This window comes from Marmota marmota, unplaced genomic scaffold (assembly GCF_001458135.2).
Source record: "Marmota marmota marmota unplaced genomic scaffold, marMar, whole genome shotgun sequence".
NCBI classification, from domain to species: domain Eukaryota; kingdom Metazoa; phylum Chordata; class Mammalia; order Rodentia; family Sciuridae; genus Marmota; species Marmota marmota.
This window is the reverse complement of record NW_026000019.1, coordinates 12,824,021-12,847,845: the sequence shown is the minus strand read 5'-3', so window position 1 is coordinate 12,847,845 and position 23,825 is coordinate 12,824,021. Positions and strand designations below refer to the sequence as shown.

Below are 23,825 nucleotides of genomic sequence, written 5' to 3'. Positions count from 1 at the left end.
ACCTAGGGTGGAAAAACAGTGTGGTAGGATTCTCAACTGGCTTAGCAAGATTCTTATGCAACTGGCTGATGCAGACACTAAGATGCCAGGGTAGAGATGTAGAGGGTAGAGAAGTCTGACTAGAGTTAGGTAAAAAAGAGTCTTTGTAAGACTTAGGTAAAAGAGAGTATAGGTCAGCACTTGATTATCATTTTACAGACAAGGAAATTGAAAACAGAGTGGGTAAGTTATTTGCTTAACTCATACAGCTAAGAAGTAGAAGAACCTGGGATATCAATCTAGATGCAGACAATATAGCTTCAAAATCAAATAGCAAGTAGGTGTCAAAGCTGGAATTTACACCTAGACCTTGTGATTATTTTTGTTCTCCCAATACTGCTTTCTAAGTTTATAGAATTTTCTGATCCTTTCCCAGTGATACAGTGTTAAACTCAAGGTAAATCATCCATGCCTGGAGACTGGTTGTTGGGAGTCTTTTAAATTGCATATTTGATTTTCTTAATAGGCTATTTCAGGTAATCTACTTAGTATTTGTTAATTTGTTATATGTGTTTTTTGGAAGAATTATCCCATTCCATCTGAGTCACCAAATTTATGCATATGGAGTTGCTCTAAGTATTTTCTTACCATCCTTTTGACTTCTGCAGAGACTTTAATGATATTTCCAGTTTCATTTATGATATTGATCATTTGTGTCTTTTTTTTCCTTGTCAGACTTGCTAGAAGTTGTCATTTTTATCATTCCAAGGAACCAGATCTTTATTTCATTGATTTTTTTCCCCTCAATTGTTTTTCTATTTTCAATTTTACTAATTTATGCTCTTTATTGTTTCCTTTCTTCTGCTTATTGTAGGATGTTTGTTTATTTTTGGATTGTTTGTTCTTTTTTCCTAGATACCTTTTTTTTTTTCTTTTTTTTAATGGAATGGAACTTTATTGTAGCACCAAAGGAAAAAAGAAGTCCCCAAACCCAAGTAATAGGCATTGAATAAATAGAGGAAATTCTTGGTGGCTTTCACATCAGGAATGTTCTGTACCAAGTACCATTTCAATTGAGGGAAATTCAAGCACCACCATTATTTTTCTTTTCACTTCTCCATCTTCAAAAGCATTGGAACTGGTTTATAGAGCAAACCACATCCTGAAGTCACATACAAAGTTAATCTGTAAATTGCTTTTTTTAAAGGCAATGTCAGTACAATTCAGTGGCATTTAGTATATTCATACTGTTGTGCATCCACCTATCTAGTCCAAAATTTTTAATTATCCCCAGAGGGGATAATTAATAAGGAGTTGTTTCCCCTTCCCCCTCCTCAAAACCACCAATGCATTTTCTGTCTCTATGAATTTAACTATTTTGGATATCTTCTATAAATGGAATTAATCAATATGTGACAGGCTTCAGTTCCAAGTGTCTCTGAGGTTCATCCATGTAGCAGCATGGTTCAGAACTCCATTCCTTATTCTGGGGTGTATCTTCAACAGTGATTATCGTCATTGCCCAGTGATTTTGGTCCATGGGAATCCATGGTCTTACAATTATGAGATGACCTGGCTTCGGGATAGGGCACAAGATCCAGAGGTAAGTTGGGGGGCGAGCAAATGGGACTCTTATCCATATACTGTTTTGCCTTCCTGGAAAAATCCCACTCTTCAGACTTCTCATGTTTTATTTTGTTTTGTACTGGGTGAAATCAGGTGGTTTCAGAAGTCTCCGACCATAGGGCAACTCTGTAGCTCTGTGCCCAAAGTGAGGCAGAGCATCATGGCAGAAGGACATGGAGGAAGAAAGCAGTTCAGGACATGGCAACCAGGAAGCAGATTCTCCTAGATTCTTCAGATAGGGGCTTAGCTTAGATTCTTGACTTGAGACTTCCCTCTCTTCTAATATATCTATTTAATGCAATAATTCTTCTCAGCATTGCTATAGCTGTTCCCCACAAATTCTGATTACATACTTCCCTTTTTATTCAATTCTTTATTTTTAAAATATCCCTTAGGACTTCCTCCTTGGCATGTGAATTAATTCAAAGTATACTGATTACTTTTCAACTGTTTGGAGATTTTCCTACCATCTGTCTGTTGCTAATTTCTGGTTCAAATCCTCTTCTCTTTCTCTCATTGATTTCTAGTTCAGATTAACTTGTATAATCACAGAAGAGACTCTGTATGATTTGAACTATTTTAGATTTGTCAAGGTTTGTTTTATGGCTTTGGATTTGGTCTATGTTGGTATATATTTTGTGGGCACTTGAAAAATATGTTCTGTTTATTGGGTGAGTTACTATCAAATATTGATTAGATCTTGTTGGTAGGTGGTGTTGAGTTTTCCTTGTTTATTTCTATATTTGTTCTATTGATTATTGAGGAGGAATGTTGAAATTTCAAAACTTACAATTGGATTTGTCAGCTTCTTTTCTGAATTTTCTTTTTCAGATTTTCCTTCATATAGTTTGTTGCTCTATTGTTTGGTACAAACACAACTGAGATTGTTGCATCTTGGTTGATTGACTCTTGTATCATAATGTCCCTTTTTGTCTCTAGTAATTTTCTTTGCTCTGAAGTCTATATTATCTGATAGTTTTATATATTCAGCCACTTCTGCTTTCCTTTTATTAATGTTTATATAATATGTATTTTTCATTCTTTTACATCCAACCTTTTATAGACAAAATATAGTTGGATCATGTTTTTTAATCCATTCAGCCTATCTCTCTTTACATTGGTGTATTTAGATCATTGCCGTTTAATGTAATTATCGAATGTTAGATGTTGAAGTATATTCTTTTTTTCTTATTTTTAATTTATGATTTTATTTATACTGTTTTATAATTCTATTTTGATTTACGTATAGTACTTTTTAGCATACCTCTTCATGTTGCTTTTCTAGAGGTTGTTCTAAGTATTCCATTAAATATACATGACTGAATGTTCTGTTAACCATCATTTTACCAGTTTGAATGGTGGTAGAAATCTTACCTCCCTTTGATCTCTTTGGCCCTGCCCATTTATAATGGTTTTAAATGCCTTCTCTACACATATTAAAACCCTATCAAACAGTGTTTATATTTTTTGCTGCAATGGTTAAGTGTAATGTAGAATTTAGGAGAAGAAAAGCCCATTGTGTTTACCCATATTTTTGCTTAATGTCTTCTTCCTTCTTAATGTCCTAAGGTTCTTTCTCTTGGTATTTCCTTTCTGTTTGGAGAATTTCCACCGTTTTTTTTTTGTTGTTGTTTGTTTGTTTTTTTGTTTTTTAAGTATGTCTGCTGCTGTGATATTCTCTTAGCTTTCCTTTATCTTGAAGATGTCTGGAATTCTCCTTTTTGCCAGGGGGTGGGGGGCTGGTCCTGGGGATTGAACTCAGGTATACTCCACCACTAAGCCACATCCCCAGCCCTATTTTGTATTTATTCAGAGACAGGGTCTCACTGAGTTGCTCAGCACCTCACTGTTGCTGAGGTTAGCTTTGAACCCTCAATCCTCCTGTCTCAGCCTCCTGAGACTTGGGGATTATAGGTGTGCGCCACCGCGCCTGGCTTCCTTCGTTTTTTTTAAAGGATATTTTTACTGGGTATAAAATTCTCGGTTGACAGGACTTTTGTTTGAGTACTTGATAAATATTGTGCTGCCTCCTTCTGGCCTCTAGAAGGTTTCTGTCATTCAAATGGTTATTCCTCAATGGGGGTGGGGGTGCTAAGCTACTTTGAGGTTTTTTTGTTTGTTTGTTGTTGTTATTGTTTTGTCTTTACTTTTCAGAAGTTCAATTGTTCAGTTATGTGTTCGGGCATGGATTTTTTTGGATTTATTCTATTTGGGGTTTGCTCATCTTGAAATATAGGTTTATATCTCTTCCCAATTTTGTGGAATTTACAGTCACTATTTCTTCAAATACTTTTTCACATCCTTTCTTTCCTCTCTTTCTAGGATCTTAATAAAACAAATGTTAGATCATTTTTGATGCTCTCACTGATCCCCAAGTTGCAGGGGCACATTGTTTGTTTTGGACTTTGTTTTCTCTCTGTTATTCAAGTTATATAATTACTGTTGTTCTGTCTTTCCACTTGCTGATTTATTCCTTAAGCCCCTCTGTTTTGCTGAGCTTCTGGGTTTTTTATTTATTTGATTGTTTATTGCATTTTCAGTTCTAGTATTTCCATTTGGCTCTTCTTTATCATGACTACTTTAAAATCGTTATCCAATAATCCCAACATCACTGGCATCTCAGTTTTGACAGCTTTTAATTTTTTTTTTTTCATCCAGTTTGAGATCTTTCTTGGTTAATGGTGTGACTAATGATTTTCAGTTGAAACCTGGACATTTGGGTATTATGAGATTGGAAAGAGAGGGTGAAAGAAAGACACACACACACACACACACACACACACACACACCTCTTATGATTAAGATTTTTTTTCTTTTTTTTTTTTTGCTTCATAGGACTAACTGCCAACTAGTGAGTTTTGGCAACATCACTTCTTCACAAATACTAATGAATTTATGTAATTGAATATTTATTGTATTTTGTCCATTTTTCTCGAAATGCATGGGAATTCTTAGTATACAGAATATCATAAACACGATTAAAACAAAGATGTAAATTATAAGATGTTAAAAAATCAGAAATTTTTTTTATCAATATGGTACTTATTGGATTTCAAGTTCAACAGTAGTTTGTTGTAAAGGGAAAAACAAATAATGCATATAAAGTTTTAGAAATATCTCATTAAAGATGGTACTAGAGGGCAAGGGATGGTGGTATTAATTTTTTTTAGTTGTTATTTTTTATTTATTTGTATGTTGTACTAAGAATTGAACCCAGTGCCTCATGTGTGCTAGGCAAGCGCTCTACCCCTGAGCCACAACCCCAGCCTAGTATTATCCAGTATTATTAAAATTTGTTGTTACTTTTGTTTGTCGGTTGGTTTACAGTACTGGGGATTAAACCCAGGATTTTGCTCATGCTAGGCAAGCACTGTACCACTGAGATACATCCCCAGCACCCTCTCCTTTTTTTAAAATTTGAGACAGGGTCTTGTTAAATTTCTGAAACTGACAATTTAACATCAACATTGCTAGCCTCCCAAGTCACCAGAATTACAGGCATGTGCCACCATGCTCAGCTTATGTTACTTCCTTTTAATTCTGGAGAAACAATCTCTGTGTAACATATAAGTCTGTTCATTGTGTTTTTCACATTAATTTTATATACGTTTTCAGGAACACATTATGTGTAGACTGCTCAGTATCTTTGTTGCCTTCTCCAAATATTTGTTGAAATGTAAGGTACTGTGCAAAAATGAATATCATAGGAATGAGAGATTCTTTCTAAATTTACATTTTGTCCTTTGCTAACTATTGAATTTTTATTTATCTCAGAAATGGTAACTTGAAGGAGTATCAATTATTATGATGATTCCAAAATGGTTACAATCTCTGTCTATATGACTCCCAAAATTGTATTTTAAGCTTCTTATTTTTATTTCTCTTTGATCTTTGGACATCTTGCACCTTGTTGTCCCTTAGATACCTCAAAGTCAAAATATTCATAACAAAATTCATTTTTTTTTCCCCTAAGCTTGCTTTAGGTGACATGTTCTGTCTCTCAGTTCATGGTACCATCCCACTCAGTTACCCAGGTTAAAAAGTAGGAAGCATCCTTTATCTCACCTTCAAAATGTACCAAGTCCTGCCAGTTTTAGTTCCTAAATGTTTTTCAGATTTTGCCTTCCATATTTGTGCCTTATACTCATGCTCAATTCTAGTCCTCATCATTTCTCTCACTGAACTGACAACTTTATTAGTATAATAATTAAAACATACTTGGGTACTTAGGATGTAGTTCAGTGATAGAGCATTTGCCTAGCAGGGCCCTTTCAGTCTTTACCCCCCAATTCATCTCCCCTACAATATCTTTTTTTAAAATATTTTTTAGTTGTAGATGGACACAATACCTTTATTTTATTTATTTAGTTAAAATTTATGTGATGTTGAGGATGGAACCCAGTGCTTCATGTGTGCAAGGCGAGCACTCTACTGCTAAGCCACAACCCCAGCCCCTCCCCTACAATATCTTAAACTGTACTGCTCGGTGATATAACTACTAGTACATGTAACTATTGACACTTGAAATGTGCTTAGTCTATCAGTTTTCTTTTCTTTTTTTCTAGTGCATGGGGTCAAACACAGGACCCCATATATGCTAGGCAAATGCTCTACCACTGAGTTCTAGCTCCCCTACCCTAAAATGTACCTGGTCTAAATTGAAACATGCTGTAAGTATAAAGTACAAACTCAACTTCAAGGGCTTAGTATAAAAAAGATAATGTAAAAGATCTCAATAATTTTGCATTGAATGTATATCAAATGTTTACTAAAATGATAACATTTTAAATATGTTGAATTAAATAAAATATATTATTAAAATTAAGTTTACCTGTTTCTTTTTACCTTTTCAAATATGGCCACTAAAAAAATATATTATTACATATATGACTCTTGCTTCAGTTTTTCATATAACTGGCTCCTTTTTCTTCCTCAAGATGCTACTTAAAATCGTCTCTGCTGGGCATGGTGGTGCACTCCTGTAAGCAAGGTGCTAAGCAAACCAGTGAGACACTGTCCCTAAATAAAATACAAAATGGGGCTAGGAATGTAGCTCAGTGGTTGAGTACCCCTGAGTTTAATCCCTGGTATCAAAAAAAAAAAAAAAAAAAAAAAAGATCTTCTCTACCTGAACACTGCCTGTCCCTTAACACTTCTGCCCATCTCAATCATATCACTTTCTTCTGTTTTCATCATGGTACTTTCTGCTCTCTGAAGTATTAGATTTTTGTGTGTGTATATGATGATTATCTACCCATGATAAATAGTGATCCTTAGTGAGTCAGGGAATATGTCTGCCCTTTTGTGAAAAATATTCACTACTGTGTGCCTGACATATAGCAGGTGCCCATTTGTTGAATGAATTAATGGTTTCTACTCTGCTGGAAATGGGTCTCTGCTCCATAAACCTGTTTAACTCAAGTCCTTTCAGGGTTCAGCTCAAGTAACAAATCTTTTAGGAAGCCTTTCCTAGCTATATTCCCTCCTAAAAGCCTGGCTAACTAAATCCTCTAAGCATAGTTCTAAAATTGTATTTAAACATTGTGTTTTTGTCTCTTCCTCTTTTAGGCTTAACCTTTAATGGTTCTTCTGTACATTCTAATTCACCAGAATATACTTGCTTTCCCCATAGACATTCATCCAATGATTGCAGAACATACTAGGTTGCAGATTTTTCCTTTAAATTTAATCTTAAGTGTTATATCTAGGTAATAAATCACACAAAACAGGAGTCATACACCACCTGTAATCCCAGCAACCTAGAGGCTGAGGCAAGAGAATCACAAATTTAAGGCCAGTCTCAGCAATTAAGCAAGACCCTGTCTCAAAATAGAAAATAAAAAACAATTGGGGATAATAGCTCAATGGTAAAGGGGTCCTGGATTCAATGCCCAGTACCAAAAATAAATAGACAAAGAAGGGCTGGGGATGTGGCTCAAGTGGTAGCGCGCTCGCCTGGCATGCGTGCGGCCCAGGTTCGATCCTCAGCACCACATACAAACAAAGATGTTGTGTCCGCCGAAAACTAAAAAATAAATATTAAAAATTCTCTCTCTCTCTCTTTAAAAAAAAATAAACAAAGCAGCTTATAGTAGACACTCAGTAAACCTTTGTTGGATTAATAAAGGAGTACCTACATGCCATTTTTTAACCATAAAAAACAATATATCAAGGCTGAGGTTGTGGCTCGGCAGTAGAGTACTTGCCTAGCACGTGTGAGGCCCTGGGTTTGATCCTCAGCACCACATAAAAATAAATAAATAAAGGTGTTGTGTTCAGCTACAACTAAAAAAATAAATATTTTTTTAAAAAACAGTATAGCAACAAGTAATATCAATTTATTCACCACAATAACACAGTCTTTAGTCTGTTCATATGTGGTTGAACACCTTGGCTGATTTCACATTTTGGCTATTGTTAACAGTGTCATAATACAATGGGTGTAAAGGTGAAGGGGAAAAAAACAATATAGCAATATTAAAGACTTGTTTAAATCACTAATGTAACTACCCTAATAACAACTGTTTCCTTTTAGTCCACTGTCTTCCTTTTTCTTTTTTCTTTTTATTGGTGTATTATAATTATACATAGTACTGGGATTCATTATGCCATATTCATATATATAGCATAATTTGATCAGCCTTATTCCACAGTACCTTCACTTTCTCTCCCCTCCTCCCTCTCCCTCATCCACTAATCTCCCTTTTATTATTATTATTTTAATTAGTGTACTATACATGTTATATATTCATTAATGGATTATAAATATGTATATGTTCATATATGTATGCAAGACTCATTGTAGTATGTTCATACATAGACATAGCATAATTTGGTAGATTTTGTACCCCAGTAGTTCCCAGTGTCCTTCTTTCCTCCCTCTCTCTGTCTCTCTCTCTCTTTCTCCTCCTTCCTTCCTCTCCCTCCCTTCTACATATGAGAGAAAATATTCCACCTTTAAAATTCTTTTTTTAAATTTTTTTATTTGTTCTTTTTAGATATACATGACAGTATATCTAAAATATACTGTCATTCTGTATGACAGTAGAATGTGTTTGACATATTGTACATACATGGAGTATAATTTATTCTAATTAGGATCCCATTCCTGTGGTTGAACATGATGTGGAGTTACCTGATCATGTATTCATTTATGGACGTAGGAAAGTTATGTCCAATTCATTCTCCTGTCTTTACTATTCCCTTCCCTCCCCCCTTCCCTTCATTCCCCTTTGTCAATAAAGAAAATGAGGTATATGTACACAATGAAATATTACTCAGCCATAAAGAAGAATGAAATTATGGCATTTGCTGGTAAATGGGTGGAACTAGAGACTGTCATGCTAAGTGAAATAAGCCAATCCCCAAAAAATCCAAAGGCTGAATATTCTCTCTGATATGCGGATGCTAACATCCATTAAGGAAGGGAGGGGAGGGGAAAATAGAAGAAGTTCATTAGACTTGACCTTTAACTTTCTGAGTCTGGCTTATTTCACTTACAGTGATTGTTGTCTAGTTCCATCCATTTACCAGCAAATGACATAATTTAATTCTTCCTTACAATTGGTGATAATAGCTCAATGGTAAAGAGCTCCTGGATTCAATCCCCAGTACCAAAAATAAATAGATAAACAAAGCAGCTTATAGTAGACACTCAGTAAACCTTTGTTGGATTAATAAAGGAGTACCTACATGCCATTTTTTACTATAAAAAACAATATATCAGGGCTGGGGTTGTGGCACAGCAGTAGAGTACTTGCCTAACTTGTGTACATTGTATGTATATATACCACATTTTCTTTATCCATTCATCTGTTGATTGACTCCGAGGTTGTTTCCATAATGTGGCTATTATAGGAGTTATTATAGGGTCAGTGTTAGAACAGTTGCCTGGCATGAAGGAAGAAAGGAAGAGGAATGGGTGAGGAAGTGAGAGGGAAAGAAAAAGAAAAAAGCTGTTTAGGCATATCTTGGCCATTGTGAATTATACTGCTATAAACATTGATCACTATGGTATGCTGATTTTAGTTCTTTAGTATAAATACCAAGGAGTAGGATAGCTGGGTCATATGGTGGTTCCATTTCCTAGTGTTTTCAGGAATACAGTGGTTATACCAACTTGCAGTCCCACCAACAGTGTAGAAGTTTATCTTTTTCCTTCACATCCTCATCAGAAATGGTAATTATTTAAATTCTTGATGGTTACCATTCTGATTGGAGTGAGATAAAATCTTAGTGTAGTTTTGATTTGGATCTCATGGATTGCTAAGGATGTCAAGCATTTTTTTATATTTTTTTGGTGATCTGTATTTCTTCTTTTGAGAAATATCTAAACAGGTCTTTTGATTGGGTTATTTGGGGGAGTGTGTGTGTGTGTGTGTGTGTGTGTGAAGTTTTTTGAAGTCTTTATTCTGGATATTAATCCCTGTTGGAAGAGTACTGGCAAAGGTTTTCTCTCACTCTAGGCTCTCTATTCATGCTCTTGTTTCCTTTGCTGTGAAGAAACTTTAATTTTATGCTATCCTACTTATTAATTCTTGATTTTATTTCTTGAACTTTAGCTGTTTCTTTTAGTTTTAATTATATAATTAAAACATGGATAGGCGTATATGACTATAAACTTCAAATAATTTAGAAATACAGACCCTTTAATCTTATCCTTCATCTAGGATGACCACTTTTATCTTTTCCTATAGACATAATTTTTCATACAATGTGAAATAATAATATGTATATAGTTTGGGGGGTTTGTGTATGGGTTTTGATTTTGCGGGTTTCTTGGAGGGGGCAGGATGAAGTAGGTTGGTGCTAAGGATGGAATTCAGGGCTTCACTCGTGCTAAGCATGTGCCCTATCATTGAATTATATACCCTCAGCCCATGTGCTTGGCTTTCAAATTCAATTTTTCTACACTATCTTAAATTTTTTTTCAATGCTAGAGATCAAACCTAGCCTTTTGCATGCTAAACAAGCACTTGACCTCTGAGCCATTCCCCCAGTACTCTTAGAAATGTTTTTAATGTTCATAGTCTTGTGAAACTGTTTTTTCATATTCAAGTCAAGATGAACTTGGAGAAACAACACCGTCTAGTACAAAACACTTCTTGCATGAGGATTCCTATTTCTGGTTCTCCCTTTTATACTTAGTCCTAATCAGTTCCATTTTTGTGTCAATCATTTTAAGAGTATAACTTTTCTATAATCACAAAGTTGGGGTCTGGATTCAAACCCAGATCTTCTCTGATTTCAAATTCAGTTATCTTCCCACTTACTGACACTCTTAAACTGTAAAATGGGAATAATAATGCCCTCAGGCTAAAAATGGTAATCACCAAGGGAGTAATTACATGTGATCTCCCCTTTTAAATAAAACACAGTAAAGATCAGGAGAATATTTACTGAGTTCTCAGCTTACAACTTTTTGTATGTTTGGAGCCCAATAAGTGCATTGTAGACTGAAACTATTGCAAAGTGAAAAATGCATTTAATACACCTAATCTTCTAAACATCTTTGCTTAGAAACACAATATAATATAGTGTTAATTGTTTACAATCACAGTCTCATGGTTTACCATATCTGTGTTCACTGCTGCTGCCTGTCATCAGTAGCCTAAGAAAAGATCAAAATCCAAAGAATGATTTCTTCTGAATGCATATGGCTTTCACGCTCTTATAATGTCAGAAACTGGAAGTCAAACCATCATAAGTTGGGAACTATTGTGTATTAATTCATTTTTCAGAAAACATCACTAATTATAATTCAGCAAGTTTTTTGTTTGTTTAGGTTATAAGAATAGATTGAGGATTTTCCAGATATTAAAGCTCAATCATAGGCTGTGGTTTTGAAAGTTATGTCTACTCTTTCATTTTTGTGTTTAATTTCAGATTAAATACTAATAAGCTTACCACAGCAGAAAGATACAAGGTGAAAAGAAAACTATTTACTTTCTCTCTTTACATGGTATTGCTTTTTTTCATTTTTCAAAATTTCTTTCCTGAAACATGATTTAGAATGATTTCTGTAATTATTCTGGTTTCTCTATTACCACTTTTCCTGACTCATTATTTCACTTTTATCATTCCTACAATGACTGTGGGTACACAGCTCTAAGAAATTTATTTTTGTTTGTTTTTGATTCAGCAGATGTTATTACCATAAATATGTTCAGTATGAATTATGCTTCTAATGTGGCAGGTGTGTAATAGATATAAGCTTAGGGTAGAATAGCAATGACTTGATTTTCTGTGATTCTGAACATCACTAAAATGGACTACTGGGGTTAGCCAAGAGAGAATAAGATGTAATTGCTTGCCTAAAGTGATAATATCTTTTCAGTGTATCCTCTGAATACCAATGAAGGCAGATGATTTCAGGGAGAGGCAGTCTTCATTTGGGAAATGGGGAAGATCAAATGAGGGCAATAATTAAAATGAGACTAAAATGTAGACCAAGTATATGCTAATCGTTGAGGAAGTCCATAAGATAAATATTGCTTCCTGTGAAATACTCTGTAAGAATGTATGTTTATTTAAAAGTCATTCCTCATGTGTGTTTCATTAAAGTTTCACAGAAATAATATGGGCTTGAATAAGAGAAATACCTGACCCATTGTGCCATTTTAAGAATTATACTGTAAGGATAGGATTAAAAATCTAGGAATACTGAAAAATTAGTACATTGCTTTTAGTTTCATTATCTATTGTTTTTATTTCACTTTTTCTACAATCTCATTTTATTTGATAAATTAAACTCAGTTATTTCTTCAGTAATTAGTAAAGAAGGAAAGAATCAGTTTTCACTAGTAGGACTTGATAGTACCTATGCTCATTTGAAAATAGTCATTTTGTAATTTTCTACCTAATGTATCTATTACTCTATTCTCATGTCCTCACTTGTACTAGCAAACAAAATGGTATCATTGTGTTGGAAAATTTAGTAAAGTAATATTTGTAGAGTAAGTGGCACATGCTAGGAATTCAACTTAAAAGTTGCTGGTATAATTTATAGTTGTGCTTGTCTTCATCTCTTTGTGTTCATTTTGTGGAAACATGAGAATGAATTTTATTAAGTTGCTAAATTTACTTTATTCTTTGCAAACCTTTGTATATGAATTATAGCATTCTTTTTTAAAACAACCATGATAGGAGTGATTGAATGATTCTACTCAGCAAAACTGTATTTCTGTATAGAATGAAATAAACGTGTCAGAATACATCCAACTCTATTTAGTTATAAATAATTTGACATTTTAAATTAATAATTCATATATACAATGTCGTATAGATATTCAATTCAACATTTGTGTGTGTGCGAGCGAGCGCGTGCATATGGTAGTAGGAACCGAACACAGGGGCACCCTACCATTGAACTATATCTTAGTTGTTTTTATTTTTTTTTTATTTTTTGGTTCCAGGGATTGAACTCGGCCCCCACCCCCCACCCTCTTTTTTTTTTTTTTTTAACTTTGAGACAGGGTCTGGCTAAGTTGCTTAGGGCCTCACTAAGTTGCTGAGACTGGCTTTGAATTTGGAATCCTCCTACCTCATCCTCCAGAGCTACAAGGATTACATGTGTGCAGCAACATGCTGGTTTTGTTTTTTGAGACAGGATCTCATTGAGACTGGCCTTGAACCTGTGACCCTCTTGCGCCACCCTGCTGAATTGCTAGTATTACAGCCATGCATCACTGCACCCGACTCCCAGTATGCTTTTGATAAAGAAAAGTTTCTATGGAAATAATTAAACCTGAAAATATGTTTATCCAAGCTGGGGTGTTCATAAGAATCACTTGTGAACCACTTTTTGAATAGCAGATGCTTTTCCCTACCACTAACTTTCTAAGAGAAGAAGCTCAACAGTGATGTATACTAGTATATCTTTAACAAACCAGCTCTTAGTTGGGAGTGGTGATAGGGAGCACTGATTTGTAGTGTTTGCTGATTTCCATGGTATAAATATTTCCACTGTAGCCAGTTTTAGGTTACTAAAATAATAACTTGAATATATAGAGTTAGGAAAAGGTATACAGGAACACAGCACTGTATTTCCATCATACAAATAGAATAAATATATATAACCTCAAAAAATAGATAATAGTGAAATTTAGTACTATTAGGAAGTGATGAACTATATTTATTACTTTTATTTTTAATATAGCTAATAATAAATCACTGTGACTTGATTTTTAATTTTGTATTTAACAACCAGCATCCAAAATTTCTAAAAATTCAGCAAATCCATTCTTATGAGCTGATACAAACTGACTTTGACATAACATTAGAGCTCTGAGGTATCTATTTTTTAAAAACAACTAAGTAATACAGATGTAAGTAACCTACCAACCAGTTATTTTTACAAAATACAGATCTTTTCCCCTTTCCTAAGACCCAAGAAGGCCTTCCACAGTCAGACCCAAAATTCCTTTTCATTTCAAATCATACCAGTTCTCTCACATCCTCGGTGTGTCACCTTCACTTGATGTTGATTACTTGTAGCTTTTTAAACACACCTTGTGCTTTCCTGCCCCATGCCTTCTCTTTATCTTCCTTCATTCTTGAATGATCTTACCTCATCTGACTTTTATGATATTGTTTATTGTTCTACTAGAAATAGCTCAAAGGCTACTTCCTCTCATTTCCTACTGTTGGAAATATTCCTGTTCTTCTTGATGTTCTCACAGAACTTTGTGTGTACTTCATTTTGAGCTCAAATTTATCATCAATAACAAATGTCTATTTCACATACTAGATTACAAATTTACAATAATTACCTTTGAAATCATACTATACATAATATTAATAGCCTTAAAATGATTAATAAATGCTTATCTAGGTAAATAGGAAATATTATGGATAATGCATGATATAGATTTTGTTTTCTCTACCTTTGAGAAACTGATCAAAATTGAAACTTTTTTTAAAATTTAGATGTTTTACATCTTTTTTTTTTTCTGGTAATTCAGAACCAAATTAGTATTTTTATACCTGTATCCTGCATCTAAATAACACTTAGAGCATCATGATGACTCTAGAACTTACCAAAGAAATGTTTTAGAGAATATGTGAAACACTTAAAGCCAAAAAAAATTAAATTGTATAACTACATTTGAAAAATATTTTTATTCTGATTTAGTGTGTTTGATAGTGTTCTCAGCATAAAGCCAAAGTTATTTTATCATGTTTCCAGGATAAAGCCAAATTAGGCCTTTGTATCAATAATACCCATAAAAGAAAAATATCATGCTTTGCTTTGTGATTTGACTTTCATATGTCCTTAAATTTTGCTTTCTGACATTTATTCTAGGATTATTTGATTGTTTCCACATTAAGTGTTGACAAGATGTAAGTGTACAAAGGAAATGTTCTAAAGCAAAAACAACCCAACACTTGCTTAAAGCAAATGGAGCACATTCTTTGTTTCTAATTTTTTTTTTCATCTTTTACCCTAAGCTGCCACCTGATGGTAAAAATTAAAATGACATTTTTAAAACCTCTTGCAGTTATTTGGATTTTTATGTATTCAGTATAGAGCCTCCTAAACTCCAAATTCACATTGTACAAATTCTGTATGTTCATTGATTATTATTTTTTTAGAGAGAGAGAGAGAATTTTTTAATATTTTTTAGTTTTCGGTGGACACAACATCTTTTATTTTATTTTTATGTGGTGCTGAGGATTGAACCCAGCGCCCCGCGCATGCTAGGCGAGCGAGCTACCGCTTGAGCCACATCCCCAGCCCCATTGATTATTTTATGATTACTTTGGACCACAGCGGGAAAAATGGTATTATTTAACCTTTGTTAAACAGTGATACTACTAAGGAGATTCATTTAAAGTTTTACTTCTTTATGGGGCACTATAAAAATTATCAGCTGTTTAATTATAGTTGTATTTAGTTAAGAATTTTGTTTAACTTTAGTAATTCTCTTTTTCTCCTTTTCCCCTTTCCTTCTTCAGAACGAGGTCACTCAGATACCATGGTATTCTTTTACCTGTGGATTGTCTTTTATATCATTAGTTCCTGTTATACCCTCATCTGGGATCTAAAGATGGACTGGGGTCTCTTTGACAGGAATGCGGGAGAAAACACTTTCCTCCGAGAAGAGATTGTATACCCTCAAAAAGTATGTACATAGTGTTTGTATTCATTTAAAAAATAAAAATAATAAATAAATAATCATTAGTTAAGTCCTATCAAAATTATAGACCCAGTCCCTAATTATACTAAACTAATACAGTAGAAGAATAATTACCTAAATTTTTCAGTCAGCAAAATTGTATCAAATGCTTACTATATGATAGGCACTATAAGAAATAAAAATAAAATAAAATTTTGGTTCTCCAGGAGGCCATAAGCTATATCTAAGCAGATAAATAAATAGATTGCAGTACAGTATGATAAAGACTAGAAGAATAAATAATTTACTACAGTTTGTTTTTGAAGATAGAATTCCCTCTGTCTGAAGTACCCTTTCTCCTCTTTATTTGCTTTATAAATTCCTGTTCCTCCTTTTTAAGTCAGTTTAAGTGTTACTGTCTCTAAAAAGCCTTTATTTTTCCTAGCATATTTAGCCATTTATACGAGTCCTTTTTGACCTATATAAACTTCTATTATAGCAATTATCACATTGTATTATAATTATCTATTTAGGTATCTCTATTTCTCACTGCCAAGCATAGTTCCTGGTCTGTGGTACACTTAATGTTTATGCAATGAATGAATGTTTACATCCCTGAAGGAGCAGTGTTATGGACACTCAAAGGAAAGGGAGGGCCTAACTCTCCTTTCATTTATTTAAACCTACATACAAATAAGGACAAGAGAGGCTGAATTTAAAAGTCAAAAGACCAAAAGTATCTTTACTCAGATGTTCTAGTAACCTTGAAAGAGATTAAACAATGAATTGGGAATCCTGACACATGAATTCTGGTCCCAGCTCTCTGACTAACCAATTGTGTCTCATTGGGCATCCAGACTACAAAAGATTCTAAAAGGTAAGAGTGTTAGATTAAATTATTTCTTTAGGTATTTCCAGTTCTGAAATTCCTCTATGGTAAGAAAGTATAGATTGGGCCACAAATATTTTATACTATACCAAAATGTCTTCAATAACTCAAAATTATATTTTTAAAAGTATGTGAATGTGTCAGTTGATAAGTAGGGAAGGCTGTTTCAAGCCTGAAGATTAAAAGATAAATTATAGGAAAGTAAAGATAAATGATGTATATATAAGTTAACTTCAGATAAGCAAATGAAGGGGATGGGCGTGGGCATTCATTGATGTTGATCTTTTTTTTTTTTTAACTTAAAACTATAGCAATAATCCCAGTGTGAAAATTTACATATGCTCAAGACCTCAGACGTATTTTTATAAGTCTCATTTGAAAAAAAATCAGTAATCAGAGAATAGTCATGAGTTCAGATAAAACTGGCCCTTTATGCTCACAAAATGTTGTATTTTATTACTGCTTATATTATTCTTGCGTTAGAGCTATATTTGTTTTTCACTATAATGATTGCTTAGATGAACTATTTATATCTTTAAATAAATGTTAATTTTTTTCAAATAATTATGACATTGGTTTCTATGTAATAAAATTAATCAATAGGGCTGGCGTTGTGGCTCAGTGGTAGAGTGCTCGCCTAGCAGGCATGAGGCACTGGGTTCAATCCTCGGCACCACATAAAAATAAAATAAAGATTTTGTGTTCACCTAAAACTAAAAAATAAATATTTTTTTAAAAAGTGAATAGAATCTTTTTAGTTTCTTTGTTATTATATATTTTCATGGTGCTAGGAAATAAAAGAATATGTTTTCCTGTATTTTAGTTTGTAAATTTATAAGAAAAATGTTCTGTTAAATCACCATATCCCTCTCAGTTTTAAAAAGGAAAATATTGAGGTAAAAATCCATCCAGCTTGAAAAGTGAAGAAACTATTTGTGAAGTTCAATGAACCTTCATTAAAAATTAATTAGTTCCTAGAAATTAGCAATGCATACTGAGCACCCAGGTCCAGGAACCATTTTTGTTATCTCCATATTCAAACTTAAGTTTTGTGTCTCTTTATCCCAAGTTTTGTGTTTTCTTCCAAAACTCTTTCACATCTTTGATAACATAAGCTCACAGTGCCACCACTCAGCTATAGATAGCATATCAGTTGACTCTTAAAGGTTCATGAAATTGTAGTTATTTCTTAAGTCTAGAAGGAATGTAGTGAATGTGGATTTGTCCAAAAATTGCATTATCACTATAGAGAGAAGATGGGGAAGGATACAGAGATATGAGAATGTGTTAAAATCCTCATAAAATCTAAATAACCAGCTTTAAATGGATATTGTATAAAATTGATTAATCAAGATGAAACCATATATACACATTACTTAGAAATATACAGGGTAATTAGTAGAGTAACTACAAATTTTGAAAACATCTCTAGGAAATGGAAAAAGAAGGTAGCAAGGTTAATTGTTTTGTTTATTTTTGGTTAATAGCCTAACAATGACTAGTATTACTTTGTTAAAATTAAATTAATATTATATCTTAATAAATAGCAATTCTAGTTCCCAAAATATCACAGCCTTTAAATAAATGTATTAAAGAGGTAATTTTTATTAATAATGAGCAAATCCCTGAAATATATGTTGGTATTTTGTGTATTTAAGACATTTGTATAGCTAGAACTAGAATCCTAAATCATGCTGAGTACCTGGAAGTATTAGTAGAGTACTATGTTCTCCATGTAAAAAAATAGATCATTTTAAAAACTCATCCAAACTAATTAGAACAAATAAAAAATTTATCCTAGTTTAATTTCATTTACTAACAGCAAAAAACAAGGCAAAACTTTCTTCAGATACAAGGTAAGGCAATTTGAAAACACAAATGCAAAAAGCACAGTTAGTAAATCTGCTAATGATCCTTAATATTATCTGTTAAGACATTGTCATGTAGCTGCTAGAATGTAACCTCAATAGATCAAATTTCTCATGTAGCTTGTCTTTCTGGAGCCTAGAAGAGAGTTGGTATATAATATGGGAATGAAATATATTTGTTAAATGATTACTGAAACTCAGTAATATTTTGTTTTGAATATCACATCATTTAAGAAGAAAACTAATTGATGAGTTTTTCCTAAAATATAATATATACTTATGCAAAATTAAATAGAATATAACTTTTTCCTCTTGAACCTATGCCTATTGGTAGAACATGCATGAGTCTTTTGGTAGGTATGCTTCTTTGTGAGAAAGATAATGGAAAACATACTCAATTTGCTTATTATTCCTTAGGCCTACTACTACTGTGCCATCATAGAGGATGTGATACTACGCTTTGCTTGGACTATCCAAATCTCAATTACCTCTACAACTTTGTTGCCTCATGCTGGGGACATCATTGCTACTGTCTTTGCTCCTCTCGAGGTTTTCCGGTAAGCAAACCATTGAAAAGTTTATCAAAGATTCTTTCTACCAAAACGATGCCCAGTACTTACAAATTAGAATTTAATATAACTTATTTTTGAAAAGTTTAAATTTCCAACTTTTCTCAAACTTCTCATCAGCCCCAGAGTTGGAAAATCCTATCTAAAAGACTTAGAGGTTAATTCTTTCTTTTTTTTTTAATTTTTTTTTTCTTTTTTGGTACTGGGGATAGAACTCAAGGCACTTGACCACTGAGTCACATCCCCAGCCTTGTTTTGTATTTTATTTAGAGACAGGATCTCACAGAGTTGCTTAGGACCTCACTTTTTGCTGAGGCTGGCTTTGAACTCGCGATCCTCCTGCCTCAGCCTCCTGAGCCTCTGGGATTACAGGCATGCACCACCACACCTAGCAGAGGTTAATTCTTATAGTTAAAATAATTATTGATGATGATTTAAAGTTTTTTTTTTATTCATTTGAGAGTGATAAATTAAAATTGGGTGTTAAAAAGAAATTTAAATATTTTGGGACTATATTTTGCAATTTGGTAGCCTCAGTTATTCAGACAAACTTTCTCACTTGAAAGCGGCAAAAATGCTGGATAAAAGATTCAATATGGGGGCTGTGGTTGTGGTTTGGTGGTAGAGCGCTTGCCTAGCATGTGTAAGGCACTAGGTTTGATCCTCAGCATCACATAAAATAAATAAATAAAATAAAGGTATTGTGTCCATCTACAACCAAAAAAAATTAAAAAAAAAAAAAAGGTTTAATAAGTCTTCCGAAAGTATCAGTGATCTGCCAAAATAGCACAAAATCTAAGTGAAAATAGGAACCCCAAGATAAACAGAACACTAAAGCTACTTTTGCACTTCTAAAAATTTACTAGATCTGATGGCTTTGGGATTCAGAGTGATTGCCAATTTAAATTTATATATACCTAATAACATATCTTGAAAATATGTAAAATAAAAGTTGAAAATATATAAAGCAGAAGTTGACATTGCTAAAAAGTATAGGTAGATGAATTTTAATGGAAGATTTTAATGTATTTCCTTTAATATAGATTAATAAGTAGTTAACATGATTTACATATATAGAACATTGCATCCATAAACTACTACACAAACATTTTTCTAAATGCATATAGGACACTTACCAAAATTAAGCACATATTGTGCAATAAAAGAAGTCACAACAGATTTCAGATGATTCAAATCACAGAAAGATAAAATTCCCAAATGTTTAGAAATTTATAACCTGAGGATCAAAGTTGAAATTGTAATGCAAATGTCAGAATATCTTGAATAGAATGAAATTAAAAATATAACAAAAGGAAAATATCAACTGAAGTTAAAGCCAGGCTTAGAGGGTGTGTATATTGGAAAAATATATAGTGTAAGAAATTAAAAAAAAAAATACTAAAACAGCAGGTCAAACCCAGAAGAAAAATATGAAGAATAGAAATTGATGGAATAAAGAAAAAAAGGCACAAATTATTTTAAAAATCCTAAAGACTTCTTTTTTTTAAAGAGTAAGATGATATTAGAAGCATCTTTATGTCTTAAATTTAAAAATTTAGACAAAAATGGCCAAATTCCTCAAAAAGCATAATTCACCAAAACCAATGAAGAAGGAAACAGAGAACCTGGTAAACTTGAATATATTAAAGAAATAAAATTCTTACTAAAGTACCTCCCACAATAAAAACTCCAGGCTCAGGGAATTCTTCCAAATATTTGAAGGTGAAATATTACCCTTTACTAAGAAGATGCTTCAGAGAAAAAGGACAAAAAAAAGATAACACTTTCCAGTTTGTTTTTGTGAAAAAGCATGACTTTATTACTTAAACCTATAAAAATATTCTAAGAAAATATACTAATCTGTCTCAACCACTGTATTGTCTTTGCAATATAGTCTCAAAAGTTCTAATAAAATATTAGGTAATGAATCCAGCATATTAGGTTCATCTAGAAATATAATACTTAACATTCAAAAATTAATATAGTTTACTACTTTAACTGAATAAAGTGGTGGGGGGTGCAGAGAACCTCTCTGTTAAAAATCAGTACCTGGCCGGGACTGTGCGACTGTCGTCCCAGATACTTGGGAGGCTGAGGTAGGACTTGCACTTAGGAGTTCAAGGTGAGCCTGGGCAATACAATAAGGCTCTGTCTCAAAAAAGAAAAAAGAAAGAAAGAAAGAAATTTTAATCAATATTCAACACCTGTTCATGAAAAAAATATTTTCCACATAAAACACTATGAAATATCCCTTGAGCTGAGGAATGAGATAGGAATTTACCATCACCATTTCTATTTAACATTTTGCTCTAAGTATGACTGGTATAGTGAGGAAAAAAGTTAATATAAGGATTAGAAAGAAAAAAATAAAACTACTCACTGACATGATTACATATACATAAAGTTCAAACGAGTTTACAAATAAATTATTACATTTTTCCATACCCCTCAATACAAGGAATACATTTGAATAACATTAGAATATATCAATTACCTAGACATAAATCTAATGAAAAATTTATGTGTGTAAAAATTGATAATTTATATGGAATCATAAAGGATCAAGAATAGTCAAAACTATCCTGAAAAGAACAAGATTAAAAATTTATACTCTCAGATACAAACTGATCATGTAACCATAGTGAATAAAATAGTGTACTATGTTGATGAAAGGAAAGTCCACTGAAACAGAACAGGGAATTTAGACGCATACCCATGTATATATTGACACTGCCTGATTTATGTCAAAGATAGCTACATAACATAGGAGAAAGACCTTTTTTAAAAAATGAGTCAACTAACACCTGTAATCCTAGGGAGTCAGGAGGCTGAGGCAGGAGGACCACAAGTTTAAGGCTAATCTTGGCAACTTAGTAAGGCCCTAAGCAACATAATAAGACCCTATCTTAAAATATAAAAAGTTTTAAAAGGGCTTGGAGATGTAGCTCAGTGGTAAAGCACCCTGAGTTCAAACCCCAGTCCACCCTCTCAAAAAAATGAGTCAACTGGATATCCATATGGAAAAAAATGAATATTGAATTCTACTGTATACTGTATACAAAATCAAGTTAGCATAGTAGGGTGCTCTAAAGGTAGCTTTCAGTGAGTTATATGGTAATTAATAAATTTCATATTTCTAGATATTAATTACGTAAGATTTTCATTTGATGATAATTAAGCTTGCATACTTCTGATTTGCAAACTTTTATATATGTATATTATATAAAATAAAAATGCTTATTTTAAAAAAAGCAGCCAGAAAGATTACCTTTAAAGCAGTGGCAGTAGACTAACAGCTGACTTCTCCAACAGCAACAATGAAAGTCAGAAATCATTAAAATGAAATCTTCAGTGTGCAGAAAAGAAAATGAGAACTCTTCACCCAGTGAGAATCTTTCACAAATGAAATGATACTAAGATATTCTCAGATAGGTGTATAACATTTCTGAGTCAGGGTGGGCATACACTACCTGATAAAAATGTAATCAAAGCTGGAAACATAAAACTAAAAGCCTGTAAGTTAAAGAATAACTCTGGAATCGGTGTTCTTGTAGCTGTCAGTGTTCTCTCCAGACCATTTTTCCCCTTCCTTCCCTTCTTGACTCTCCCAAATATCTAGGTCTAGGGCCTGAATCCTACATCATGCCACCATCTCTTCCACCCACTTCTTTTTTTCATATGCTACTTTGTAAATTAAATATATATATATATTTTTTAAAAGTTTTTTTTAAATTCTTGGTAGTCTTTTTTAAGAAATCATTTGCTTGGTGGATATGTTCAAAGTATGTTATTTGCATGTATGAATATCCACAGTGAAACCCATAATTTTGTATAATTCAAATGCAACAATAAAAAAGAAAATTAAAAAAAATGTAAAGAACTCATTTGCTTAATTTTCTGTCACCCATTTAAAACAAAAACAAAACACTTTAGAATCTTCTTACCCCCTCCAACTTTGCCCGTCTATCTGTTCTTCTTTATGACAAAATTCTTCAAGAAATGTCTACACTTCCTGTCTCCACTCCCTCTCTCTCCATTTTTATCATCTGCTATTCAAATATTTGTTCCCAATATTCAAACTATACCATTTTTATTAATAACTGTACTAATGATGATGATGATAGAGCAAACGCTATATGTAGTACCAGTTATGTCTCTGGCACTGTTCTAAGCTCTTTATAATTAATAAGTTATTGAATCCTCACAACAGTTTTATGAAGTAGCTTCCATTATCCCATTTTACCGATGACCCTGAAACATAGGCTAAGAAACTCATCCAAGATCATTACAGCTAGTAAAAAAAGGGAAGGAAAGCAGCAGGGATCCCAGTATACTCTTAAGAGCAGGCCCACAATGAGGATATTTTTCTCCATGACTTGCTTACTTATATTCAGATTTTTTGCTAGATGCATACAACTCTCCTTCACCAGCCATATGTCACACTTTATGCCCTTTTCCTGCTTTACTTTCCCCAGCTTTTCATCAGTTGATTTTTATATCTGTCTTCACCATAAAATAAGAACAAAGGTTTTATCTATCTCATTCAATGCCTTTTCCTCCCTTCAGTTGGCATTCAGTAAATATTTGTTGGATGAAGTGAAAGAATGAGTAGTCTAAAACTGTTTTCCTTTTGCATAGTCCACTCTTATTTTCCCACCTCTATGCTGTCTTTCTCCATTTCATTTAAATATTCTAGCTCTTAATTCCTTGTTTTGTTTTCATCAGTAAAAACTTGATATTCTCGGAGCTTTACAGATAGTAGTAGTATATTCAACTT

At 33.1% G+C, this 23,825-nt stretch overlaps 1 protein-coding gene across 1 annotated transcript in view; it reads left to right on the top strand.

Moving 5' to 3' along the window:
• The window catches only part of Xpr1 (xenotropic and polytropic retrovirus receptor 1), a 172,470-nt gene that overhangs the window by 140,214 nt on the left and 8,431 nt on the right, over positions 1-23,825 (top strand). The window contains exons 12-13 of the mRNA XM_015491740.2: positions 15,562-15,728; positions 18,897-19,036. Of these exons, the coding sequence (XP_015347226.1) occupies positions 15,562-15,728; positions 18,897-19,036 (307 nt within the window). The remainder of the gene's footprint in view (positions 1-15,561; positions 15,729-18,896; positions 19,037-23,825) is intronic.